Source organism: Acanthochromis polyacanthus, chromosome 18, assembly GCF_021347895.1.
Source record: "Acanthochromis polyacanthus isolate Apoly-LR-REF ecotype Palm Island chromosome 18, KAUST_Apoly_ChrSc, whole genome shotgun sequence".
NCBI lineage: Eukaryota > Metazoa > Chordata > Actinopteri > Pomacentridae > Acanthochromis > Acanthochromis polyacanthus.
Genome location: NC_067130.1, coordinates 7,338,010 through 7,350,763, shown reverse-complemented (window position 1 = coordinate 7,350,763; position 12,754 = coordinate 7,338,010). Strand labels below are relative to the sequence as shown.

General features: G+C 41.2%; 1 protein-coding gene across 1 annotated transcript; it reads right to left on the bottom strand.

Annotated features, from left to right (window-relative positions):
• Positions 1-479: 479 nt before the first annotated feature.
• On the bottom strand, positions 480-9,141 carry mat2aa (methionine adenosyltransferase II, alpha a). Its single transcript, XM_022203883.2, has 9 exons — positions 8,792-9,141; positions 6,428-6,505; positions 5,678-5,800; positions 4,699-4,811; positions 4,474-4,617; positions 3,228-3,446; positions 2,799-2,981; positions 1,296-1,429; positions 480-1,181 (listed from the first exon to the last, which is right to left on the bottom strand). Exons 1-9 carry the CDS (start codon positions 8,883-8,885, stop codon positions 1,079-1,081), a joined length of 1,191 nt encoding a protein of 396 aa, XP_022059575.1. The 5' UTR covers positions 8,886-9,141; the 3' UTR covers positions 480-1,078.
• Positions 9,142-12,754: the final 3,613 nt, after the last annotated feature.

The window sequence follows — 12,754 nt, the reverse complement described above, 5'->3', positions numbered from 1 at the left end:
ACAGGGTAGCTGGTCCCCCCGCGTCAAAGTACACACACACACACACACACACACACACACACACACACACACACACACACACACACACACACACACACACACACACACACACACACACACACACACACACACACACACACACACACACACACACACACACACACACACACACACACACACACACACACACACACACACACACACACACACACACACACACACACACACACACACACACTCAATGAGTGTCCCAAAAACCTCCACATTACCTGGTGATCGCTCTTTGTTGTGGTCTGTATCCAAATCTCAGGATGCTAGAAGGCAAATCTCGTTCCGAAATCGCACAATAGCTCGTGCCACAACCGGTGTTTTGGCGCGAGCTATCGTGCGATTTCGGAACGAGATTTGCTTTCCAGCGTCCTGAGATTTGGATACAGACCACAACAAAGAGCGATCGCCAGGTAATGTGGAGGTTTTTGTTCACTTCTCATCTCTAGTATGTTGTGGGACACTCATTGAGACTATCTGAGCCGGTTAGTGTGGGGAAAAAAAGCACGTTAGGGCGGATTTTGACGCAGGGGGGCAAGTTGCGCCGTACTTTTCGCTAGCCGAGCTGCTAGCTGAGCTGCTAAGCTGCCTGCCTGGCTAAATACTGGAGCTATGTCGAAAATTCATTTCTCCATCACTCACATGTATGAAAAGACATATGAAAACAGACCCCAGGTTGGAAAAAACCGAAGTTCCCCTTTAACAGATTCACTGATTAAGAAGTTAGTGCACTCTTAACTCGTAGTGTCAGGAAACTAGATGATCATTAATCACCACCAAATAGATGAATAATGGCTGGTAGCACCACTTAGATTGGTAGATGTCAGCAACTAAAATAACTATTGTTTTCTCTTTAATGATCTGTGCTAACAAGTGGACAAAGGGGTGTTTCTTAATCTAACAGAGGCTCTCGTGATGTGATTGTGAGTGTGAGGAAGAAGAGGGAAGAGAAGAAGGAAGAGAAGGACGGTAGACAAACACACAGGATTTTCTGCAGAACACCTAAAGCCTGCTAGGAGAGAAGAGAGGTTCAGTATTTCAGCTTCTTGGGCACCTCCCATGAAAAGACATCACGACCAAAGTGACCATAAGCTGCTGTGCCCTGGTAGATGGGCTTCTTCAGGTCAAGATCCCTGAGAGACAAATAAAATCACAATTAATGAAGCTTGAAATGTCTAAAATGCCGGTAATGGGGACCTTAGCTGCATCTTAGTAGCAAAAATCTGAAAATAGATGTCACAGGATACCTCACGATAACCCCTGGACGGAGGTCAAAGTTCTTCTTCACGATGTCCAACAGCTCCTTCTCGCTCTTCTGGGAGGTCCCATAGTGGAAGATGGAGACAGAGAGGGGATGGGCAACTCCAATAGCATAGGAGACCTAAAAAACACGTCAATGTTTATTCAGTTTCTAGTTCTTCAGTTTGCAGCTGGATCTCTTCCTCCAGTCCTAACACGAACTCAGTGAAGAGAAATGTGAGAAATGTAAACTGAAAGCTGTACGGTTCAACACAGCAGCTAGAGCTTCTGGCCACTATTTAGATATGTGAGCTTCCCACAAATACATCAGCAGATAAGAAGCACGATACACTAGCTGAGAAACGCCATACATATGGCCGGGCACAATTTAAAAACAGTTAGTCCAGATAGTAGCAATGAAAATTTAACTGTGAAATGTTCTGCACAGCATATATCTCAAAATATATTTTGACCAGCAATTCAATGGACCTGAACAATCAGGATACTAAGGACTGCATAGAATATCCCTCTAAAATAACCTGTAACTGGTAAATGGAAAACACAAGAGCCAATCACAGAACATGATACTGATCAGTGTCTGAAGAATTAGTAAGCTAGTTTTTTTTTTTTCACTGAATTGACAATAATTACAATGTACTAAATGGCGACTCAAGACGTAAAACACCCAAAAGCACCGACCAACAGAACCTGAAAGGAGACACACGATCGCAATTGCTAGAAATAGGAAACTATTAACTTGTAACATTCATCTCCAGGCCTGTAGAAAGCTAAGTTTTTGCTGTTATAATATATAGATTTTGGTAGCAGTAACATTTTGATATACAAAGTCCCTCGCCATATTGCGGTCTCACTGTATTGCGGATTTTTAAACTGTATTTGGTATCGCGGGATTTTGCAGTATATATGTATTTTTATATATTTAATATTCTGGCAAGCTTTGTTGAAGAACAACACTGCCTTTTATGCACTCTGCAACTGTCAGATGCTTTTATTTTGGCACACAGGTGCACTTAAATGTGACAGGAAGTGACAACATAACACTTAACCAAACTAACTAGACTGACCAAACCCCAAAAACACAATAAAACATAGACACTAATAACAATGTACCACTAACATAAACCCAAATAATGACATGTAAATCCCCAACACCCCAAACTCCCATGGTGCATTGCAGCACAACAGTTCAGTCATAGCAACCAGCTCTGCGATCACGACATAATTTCAATTGTTTTTGTGGTAAAATAAGCATTTTCTAGCCAAAAAAAAGTAAAACAATCTAAAAAAATATATAAAATATAATAATTACAACATATTTAAAGACTATTAAATCAAAATAAAATGCATAGTGCACAACGATGGGCTCCGATTGGCTCAGCGACCGTAGCATCAGTCTCCTCTGTCTCTACTTCGCGCATTTTTATATATCACGGCGGGGTCTGGAACGTAACCCCTGCGATAGACGAAGGACCACAGTACGATGTACTCACCTGGACCAAGACACGTTTGCAGAGTCCAGCTTTGACAAGAGACTTGGCCACCCAGCGGGCAGCATAGGCTGCAGAGCGATCGACCTTTGTGTAGTCCTTCCCAGAAAAAGCTCCGCCTCCATGAGCTCCCCATCCTCCATAAGTATCAACAATGATCTTACGCCCAGTCAGACCAGCATCACCCTGTGAGAGGAAACAGTTCTGAGGTTTATGTACCTTAAAAAATATATGTCGACAGAAACATTTTAGAACAGCTACTTCAATATGCTTTCAAGTAATGTATCATCATTTTATTTCAAAGTATAAAAACTTGAAATAAAAATTTGTGTTAAACAAAAACCCAAATCCTTCAAGTGGTTCTTTAAAGAAATGTGACTTGAGGTTTCACTGGTCTGAGTGTGCAGATATTAAAGATGTTTTTTGTCCCACCTGTGGTCCTCCGATGACAAAGCGGCCGCTGGGCTGCAGGTGGTAGACGGTGTCATCATCCAGGTATCCACTGGGAACCACAGCTTTCACCACCTGCTCCTTCAGACGATGACGCATCTCATCCAAACTTACACACTCGTTGTGTTGCACCGAGATCACAATGGTGTGGACACGCAGCGGCACCATGGCTCCTCTGTCCTGCCGGTACTGAACCGTCACCTGAGGGGGGGGGGGGGGGGGGGGGCAAACAAAGACAGGAGACTGAATATTTAAAAGGTAAACAATAGTAAACTATCTGTTCAACTTTATATCTGATTCACCTCCTGACAATATGATCGTAAACCTTTCTGCAAATATAAAGTACACAGGTTGTAGAAACATGTCAATGCTTGAAGTAAATACAGGATTGTAAATAGCATTTAGCATAAAGGGATTCTAAACTCCCCCAGTGGCTTAAAGGTGTGATGTGAACTGCTACTGTTAATGCTGCAAGACAAAAATTAAAATCTATGAACATTTCTTGTTTAGCATAAAGTGCAGGATTACTGACACAACAAGCAAATTAAGCAGCGTTAATTTGCAACAATTTTGATGAACACTTAACTGCATAATTTATCAGTAGGAAAAAAAAATCTTGATTTCATAAAATGTTGTTTCAGGTACCATGGTACAGGAGTCCAGGGTCCACACACACACTGCTGTTCTTCCACTGTGTTTTACTGATAACAGCCATGCAGTAATTCAATCAGTGAGATTTTCTTCAGGCACAGACAGACAGTGGTTTTTGGTTTTTTTGGCTGTTGATCAAACTGTTGCCAAACACTGTTGCCAATGTTACCGTTTCAGACTTTTTGTTAACTGTCCAATACCAAAAAATTCTAAATAAGTAAGGATCAAGTGGCATCTTGACAAACTTACACTAAGTTAATGAGCTACGACCAAAGAACGCTGACTGATTAAACACACAAATCAATGATAAATGTTAATACGGAATCCAGCAACTCAAGAGGTTGTGCAAGTGCCTGCATAGAATATGAAATTTCACCGAAATATATCAACAGATTAATGACAGCAGAATGTAGCGTTTATCTACAGTAGTAGCGATATGTCAGTCTTTAAATATGTACATTTGGAAAGCAAAATTCCAGAAAACTTCAAGAAAAACCAACAATATTCTGTTTTCTCCTATTTTCTAAGCAACTAAGATGAATTGTAAGGAAGTGGAGGAACTGTTCCCTTATCTAACCTGAGTTTTGGAGTCGGGTCGGAGCCACGGCAGCGTTCCATCTCGGCGTAATTCCGCCATCTTGGCATTCAGCTTGTGAGCCAGGATGACAGTGAGAGGCATACACTCCTCGGTCTCATCGGTGGCGTATCCAAACATCAGACCCTGTCAGAGGTGCAGTCAATATCACAGCATGAATACAGGTCAAAATAACACATAAGTACAATACCACCACTACTCTCCAACCTGGTCGCCGGCTCCCACGTCCTCCTCTTTGCGATCCAGGTGAACACCCTGAGCAATGTCAGGGGACTGCTGCTCCAAAGCCACCAGAACGTTGCAGGTCTTATAGTCAAAGCCTATAAAACAAGAGAACAGAGCATCAGGACAGTACTTCACACCTCACCACGGCTGGTACATTCAGTGCTCTTTGGCAGTTTTTACATCATGTGGGAACAACATATGTCAGTGAAATCTGTCAGGTAGAGGTTAAATTATCCAACTGATTATTGACAAAGAGTTGATGACGTTTCCTCAGTCATGGAAGGTGGCTCCAATCAATCAAACACATTTAGCCTGAGGGACAACATGTCATCAACACGCTGGACACAAACTTTCTGAACCCCTCCCCTCGGGCAGGAGGCTGCGGTCCATCAGGACTAAAGCCACAAGAGCAGCTTCTTCCCCTCTGCTGCATTGCTGATGAACACTGCCCGTGCCACTGCAAATCAGCTCTGTTACCTATATTAATTACCACTGAGTAGTAACTGTATATACCTTGTCTATTTGTTTATTTTATAATTCTTACATCTCTTTACTTACTATTTTATTTGTACTTGCACCAAGAAAACCAGAGAAAAGTCCTTGTAAGTGTAAAAACCTACTTGGCAATAAAACTGATTCTGATTGTGATGTGGGAAAGGTAAAAGTTTCTGCATGTTCACCCTGCTGGGCTGCTGTTTTATCATCTACATTCATCTTTTTTGCTTCCGTCTACCTTTATTACCTTTTTTGTAGTCTTGGCTCTTCGGTCTTAGGCTGACCAAAGAGCCAATAAAAGTTAAAAGACATCTGTCTGATGTGTGGCCTTCTACACATACGACCGGAGTAGTTACAGCTACCACCACCTTTACAACTGTGTTTGGCCTTTCCATGCTCTGTAGACAAAGGTGGACTTTTCCTGCGCTTGAACTGAACTCACAGCTGCCTGCTCTCATCACCGTACCTTTGGAGGAGTCGTCATAGCCAATGTGCTTGATTGCATCCCTGACAATCTTCTGGTAGTCTACGTTGGCCCTGGAGGTGATCTCCCCCGCCAGCAGGATCATCCCCGTCTTAGCAACAGTCTCTGAGAACAAAACAGCGAGCAGTGTAAGCAACGATTGTGAGCAACAGGCCGGCAATTCTTAAATTTGCATTTTAAGCAATGTGCCTTGATTAACATTACAAAATATTTCAGATTTTGACACAAACAGTAACAGTATGTTAATCTGAACACAAGGTGATTATGGTCAAATCTGTTTCCAACACCTACAGGGGCAATATAAACCTACAGGATATGAATTGTTTGTCCTAAATAGCCTGAGGTTGATGTAAAGCCGACAAGCAAAGAGAAGACGGAGCTAATCTGCACATCCAGTCCATTTAAGAATAACTTTCTAAAAACCCCAAAGCTTCTAAAGCTTTCAGAAACTGCATTTCTGGTGGATTCTGATCCATGCAGACACAAACTGGGACTTTTAGCTTCTGATTTAGTTTAGTTACAACAACTCTAGTTCCTGCTGCCATCTGGTTAAAATGCGTCAAAAACAGTATGATGCATCAGAAAACATTACTCAGAGGAACCACAAGATCCAATAAGCAGTGTGACTGAATGGACTTTACCCCTATTTTGCTACATGCCTCAGTTTACAGAAGCATTATTCAGTAAAACACAGCCTTTATAATCGACCTGCTCTGCTGTCCAAAGACTCACCACATGCTACTTTGGCATCAGGATCTTGTCTGAGGTGGGCATCCAACACGGCGTCACTGATTTGGTCACATATTTTATCTGTGGGGGAAAAAATGTATTTTTCAGAACATGTAACAATAATTTCTTCGTTTTGCTTAAGGTGAAATACTGACAACTTACAGAAGGCTTAGTGGATGATTTCACACCAAGTTATCATTTAAAATTAAACAGATTATCTGAGCTTCAATTTGCTAAAAATAATAATATTTAGAATTGATTCACACTCATCTTGAAACATCTGTTAAAATAAAACCTGCTTGTTGTAGTGGATGTGCTCTAGATTTTGATTAGCTCAAGTTTAAATTATTTCCCCGCAAGACAGATAATGCTGGTATGAAATTAATTCTACTCATCCAGGATGGATGTGTTCACTCGCCAGCATTACCATTTAAATCACAAATCGAAATAAAAAACACTGCTTTCCTTAGAACACTGAACTTTGACTGTATGATGCAGGAGGTATTTTTCAAAAACATTTAACATCTCAATACATTCAAAGTATGCAAAGAATGCAAAAGAAAAGAAAAAAACTGCTCACAGTAGCACACGTGATTTCTGGCATGCGTTTAGTGAACCCACAGAACCAAGAAAGCCTGTTTATACCACTGCTAAGGTCTGAAAATTTGAAGCTCTACTACAGACTGGTGTGCCTTTGGCAACCTGCAGTTGACATTCTCTATTCACAGACATTAAATTCAAGTTTGCTCTTGTATCTACCTCCCTTAAAATTTACTGCTTACGAAATCGGGACTGGTGTGACTGCTTTCAGAAGATGTCTGAACCTGTTCGGCTATCCTCCAGACATTTTGTTCCCCCGTTGCAAAGTATTTGAAGCACAACATCGTTAGAAATTTCTGTTGCTGCTTGTAATATCTTGTTAAATTTGTACAAATGGAAAAATATCTCTACAACAGAACGGATGTCATGAAACAACCAAGTGTGGAGGCAAAACCAGACCAGAAGTCACAAGTAAATAACAAGATAATGCATCTGCGACTCAGAGGTAATGAGGTTATTGATGCTCTTCCTGTAGGGCTTGGTGAAGCTGGTGGGCTTCTTGAAAGATAGGATCACGCTGAGAGACTTGTCCATCTGCAGAACCATGTGTCGAGTCATCTGTCATATCATGATGTATTAAACTATTTCTTGGAGGACAAATGGTGGAGCTGTGGACATTCGGGTGTCTGGCTGCAACCTCAACTGACCTCCCATCATGCATCACGCTAACGGCCTGTTCTTGTCTTTCTCCCGTCGTCTGTGGCATCAAGTCGTTTCAATAAAGCTGCATTTTAAGGTGGACTTTTGTAAATCGTTGGTCAAAGTAGTGCCATTGTGCTGGTCACACGGTCTGATTATTGTCCTTTAGAGCTACAGCTGACATCAGTGTGGGTTAACCCAATAGTTACCTGTTAAATCGAACCTTTTCCAACAGTAACAGTAAAAATCAGAAAAGAAGACCACTTGCATGCTGCGTTCGTATTTTAGTTCAGTGTTTAAAGGCTGTGGATGTGACGACAACATTACACCCACTGTGGAGCAGTGGCCCCTGCAGTACCTATATTTAGGAGCAGACATAAGCCTATTATCTGTGGCAATAGAGCTACCCCTGCTGCCCTAATGTACTGAAAACTGCAGCATATTGTAGGTCAAGTTGCCGAATTGTTCTGCAATTAAAAGGTTGTAAACAGCATGGCAGCTAGCAATACTGTCTGACTGGAGGTCAAAATACTCACGTTATCTGTCTTATTATTGTCATTATCAGCTACAAAACATCCGACCACATGCTGCAGATCCATGTGGGGAACCTTGTGATTGACAGACACCAACAGTCCAGACTAATGTGGTGTTAGCTTCAGTAGCTAGCTGTTAGCATACATCCTGAATGGACTACAGAAACTGTATTTCCGCCACCCGCAGACTGTAAATTGTCGTTGTTGAAACATGTACACTTTTAAAAGAGTGTGTTTGTCAATTTAAACTGCTGTCAGAGCAAAAGAAAGGATTGCCAAGCTACTACATCGTTTTATTTTTAGCTAAAACAGTCACTTTTTCCCCAGCCTCTCTGTTTAGTTATACTGTGCTTTAAATTTATTTCTATCCTCATATTTAAGTCTGTTTCATTTCAGTGTTCCTGTATTTATCAAGGAAAGACCATAAACTCATCTCTATGTTGTTTTCAAATGCTAACAATTACAGCTAAAGTCGATTAAGGACCAGCTGAGCTAACTGTGACCTTGTTTGAGAGGTAACAGGATGCTAGGCTAATTATCCTGGTCGCAGGGATAAAGTGCTTCTCAGACAGGCTGTGGTGGAGCTAAAACTCACCGGGGTGTCCTTCTCCGACAGATTCAGAGGTGAAGAGGAAGCAGTCCTCATCGTAGACGGAGTCGTTGTGGAAGCCGTTCAGCTGGCCGTTCATTTTCCCACAGTTAGCTAACGAGCTAGCCGAGCAGATGCTTGATATAATGCAGCTTAGAAGGAGCCGGGGACACTTTGGTAGCCTTTAACTTTGGTCTCCTGCTTTCACACAGGAAGCTGTCGCGGATATCCAAATGTAGGAACGCCAGGTGGAAGTTAAACTAGGCAGACAGCTGTATTTATTCGCCTGAACAACTTCTCCAGAGCCCTCAAGTCATCCCCTCTGCAGCCAATGTTGTCTGTGAGCTCAGACCATGTGGTGCAAATGGGCGTGATCCGGCAGGAGCAAAACAAAAATGTGCCTGAGGCATAGGCGTCAGTTTAGGGGGGGACGGTGGGGACGTTTCCCCCGCACTTTTTGTCAGGGGTCATTTTTGTCTCCAACACATTCAAATTCTTCACATGTAAGCCGTTGTAAACCCAGTTATTTTCAGTAGTATAGAAAATTCCGACGCTCATGAACGCACCATCCGCACTCGGCCGAGAGTTGCACAGACACGCAGCACACCTTCGAGAGGTTAAAAAAAAACAAAAAAACGCGCAGATTCTAAATTTGCGCCTGTGCCAAGTGGAAGCTCCGACCAGAGGCGTGCAGGGGCAAAATTTCGGCCCGGGAGAATTAGTACTATAGCGGCCCACAGACCCCTCTAGCTACATGTACTGATAGCTCAAAAGCTTAAGCCTCTGCCTTTGGTGCGGTGGTTGTAAGTTCGAGTGCAACTTGTGGCATTTTGCCGCTGTTCTTCGACATTTTCTCAAAGTGCTGTGGTCTCCGTCCCCCCACTTTTAAAAACAAACTGACGCCCTTGGCCTGAGGGGGAAACTGGAAGCATGAATCCTGACAGCTGCTGCATGGACTGGGAAAGAGGATTCCAGTTTATAAATGTTTAAATTAAAAAATTTCCTTGTGGCTTTTGAAGCAATCAGGTGATGACTCCTGCTTTGGATTTTTCTGAGGTTGAACATTCAAGAATTTCAATAAACTTAAGATTCTTCAGATTTTAAAATAATATGAAATAATTCTAACATTTTATCATTTATATTAGACAGTATTGGAAAGATGGAGCACTGCAAGACATTTTTAAATGTGTAATTCCTTTTGGAATGAAAATTGTTTATTTTGGATGTTTATCACAGGAAAAGAGAAAAAAAGGATACATATCTTTTGAGTGTTTTGTTGGTTGCAAGTAAGAAAACTATAAGAAATGGTTATCACAGGATAAAACACCGGATATTTATAAGATGGAAGAGATGCCAGCGTTTATAAATCAAAAACAAGACTGGTTTGTAGCATGTTGTGGAAAATGGGTTGCATATATAAAAATTAAAAAGCCCATTTTAATTTTGAGTCTGAAAATTTAAAGACAATGTAATGGTCACTCCCTAATGTTCTTAAAGATGTTCTTGTTTCTGTTTTTATTTTTCTGATGGGAAATTGTTTTCTGAAAAAAGAACGATGATTATTTTGTGCACATGCTGGCACGTGAATTGTACCGGTCACTAAAATGTGTTAAAACTGATAAATAAATAATAAAAGAGCCTGAAATTAAAGTATTTCATCTATTTTGTGGCTTTTAAGAGACCTAGTTTTTGCAGAGGGGATTTTTAAAATCTAGTTTTCCATGTTTTCTTTTCTGTCTGTTTTAGTCTCATGATTCACACAGGAGTTAGTACTTGATTGCATAATCATTGTTTTTGATGACTGCAGTCATGCGTCTAGGCATGCTCTCCACCAGCTTCTGACATTGTTCTGCTGTCACAGCAGTCCATTCCTGTTGCACAAATTCAAAGAAATTTGCTTTGTTTTTGGGCTTGTGATTCTCCATTTAGCATTTCATGATTTTCCACAGGATTTCAATTGGATTTTGATGTGGTGATGAATCAGGTCAAGGCATGGTTCCAATGTTCTGGTTCTCCATCCAGGCTTTAACTGACCTTGCTGTGTGGTAAGGGGCATTGTCTTTTGGGAAAATCCAGTCATTGGAGGCAGGAAAGAGTTTTCCAGCTGATGGAAGAAGCCTGATTTCAAGAGTAGCCTCAAACATGACCTGGTTGATTTGCCCTGTTCCACCCAGACTGAAACAACCCCAGATCATCACTGATCCACCTCCATGTTTTACTGTAGGGGCAGACAGTCTGGTTTGTAGACTTCTCCAGGCTTCCTTCTAACTATTAAGTTGGCTGAAGTGGACATCAAGTGAAAACTGGATTCATCACTGAAGAGAACCTTAGCCTCTTCATCTCTCTGTCATCAACAGTCCAATCCTTGTAATCCCAGCAAAGAGTAACCAGGCGTTCCTCTGACTTTCTTTGATGAAGGGTTTCTTCTGTGCCCTGTGTGACTTCAGAGCAGCTTCAAGAAGTTGGTTTCCAACTGTCCTTGCTGAACAAGTCACATTTCTCCACAGTGCCCACTGATTTTTAAGGTCTCTAGAGGTCTGATGACAATTCCTGACAAAGGAACGGTTGAGCCATGACCAGCTAGCAATTTGGTAGAACCATGTTGGGCTTGATTTTTCTTGGTGTAATGAACAACTGTCTTGGAGATCTTCAGCTTTTTGGCTTCCTGTCTCTCATTCATGTCAATTTCAAGCAGTGCCAAGATGGCAGCCTTTGTGGCTTTGCGTAATTCTTTTGTTTTAGGCGTTATGTGAGAGCTAACAACTTGTGAGTTGTGCTACGGCTTGAATGTCACCAGGAAACCACTGTAGACCTTTGTATGTACAGTGCTGCTTATGACATGAAATGATCTCTTACATACCCTGGGGATACAATTAGTCTTAAGAATGTCAAACAGGACATAAAGTATTATGGGATTAGCTGCATTTTTTGTCGTGTTCATTGTATTCTTCAGGTAGTATACCTTTAGTGGTACCAGGCATTGAAATTAACAAGAAAATGAAGAAAACAAGGGTGGTCTAATAATTTTTTCCATGACTGTATATCTTCTCCTTAATGTCATATGAACAACTAGTTTGAGCAGATGTGTGATAATAATGTTAGATTATACATTGACCCTTGAACTTTCTGCATGTGAGCTACACAGCTGGCATCAGATGAGACTTATCACTCAGAGGAAGATCCCTCTCAGCTTCCCTCGCCTTTCTGGCATCCAGCTTTGGTTTGAGATCCGTTTGTAATCCAAAGAGTGATTATCTTGATTACTAACATCAGGACACACTATAAGCTGTGTGCACTCATCCAACCCTCCGCCGAAACCTTAAGGTTGTTTTTCTCTAAACTGTGATTGTTACGAGAAACCGGCATTTGTTCTGATGTTTCTTTTTCAGATTCTTGTCTGTATGAAGAATTAGTAGCATATTATTGATCTTATACTGGACAAGCTTTTTTTTGTTTGTTTTCTATTTCTGATTGTTTGTGTGGTCACTGCTGAATGCACGAAGATTTCTGGGATAATAAATATATCTGTGATTCTTAAATTTACAGAAATAACTAACCATTTAATCACTTTTTTAAAGAAAATCTGAAAGAATCAAGATGAGATTTGCTTTTGTATGTTATTCCCGTGACACCATTGCAATAATTTACTTACATTGTCAAATGCTTTTAATTGATTTTAGCGGCATCTGAATGAGATACCTGGGTTACATTTTTACAAAAAGTGTGAAATCTGTTTTTTTACAAGTTCCCTCCTGCTCCAGTAGTGTGTTTGGGCTGTTTTTTAGAATGGTTTTGAGAATGGTTGATGCTACAGGTACGGACCATACCCGTAGCATCTGTGCTAGAGGTACGGACCCGTTAAGGTCACTGAAGAGCTGGCGCCGGTTAACTACTATTTGCTGCACATTACAGGCAGTTTATATGAATGACTTTGACGGCGAACATTGTATAATTTAACCAAAAATACAA

Bases quoted from the DNA above. Each gene is read 5' to 3' on its own strand.
- mat2aa (XM_022203883.2), bottom strand. From the start codon at position 8,885: ATGAACGGCCAGCTGAACGGCTTCCACAACGACTCCGTCTACGATGAG. The intron at 2,982-3,227 runs GTGGGACAAAAA...TTCCTCTCACAG, and splicing joins TTGTCATCGGAGGACCACAG to GGTGATGCTGGTCTGACTGG. The intron at 1,182-1,295 runs GTATCCTGTGAC...TTTGTCTCTCAG, and splicing joins CGTCCAGGGGTTATCGTGAG to GGATCTTGACCTGAAGAAGC.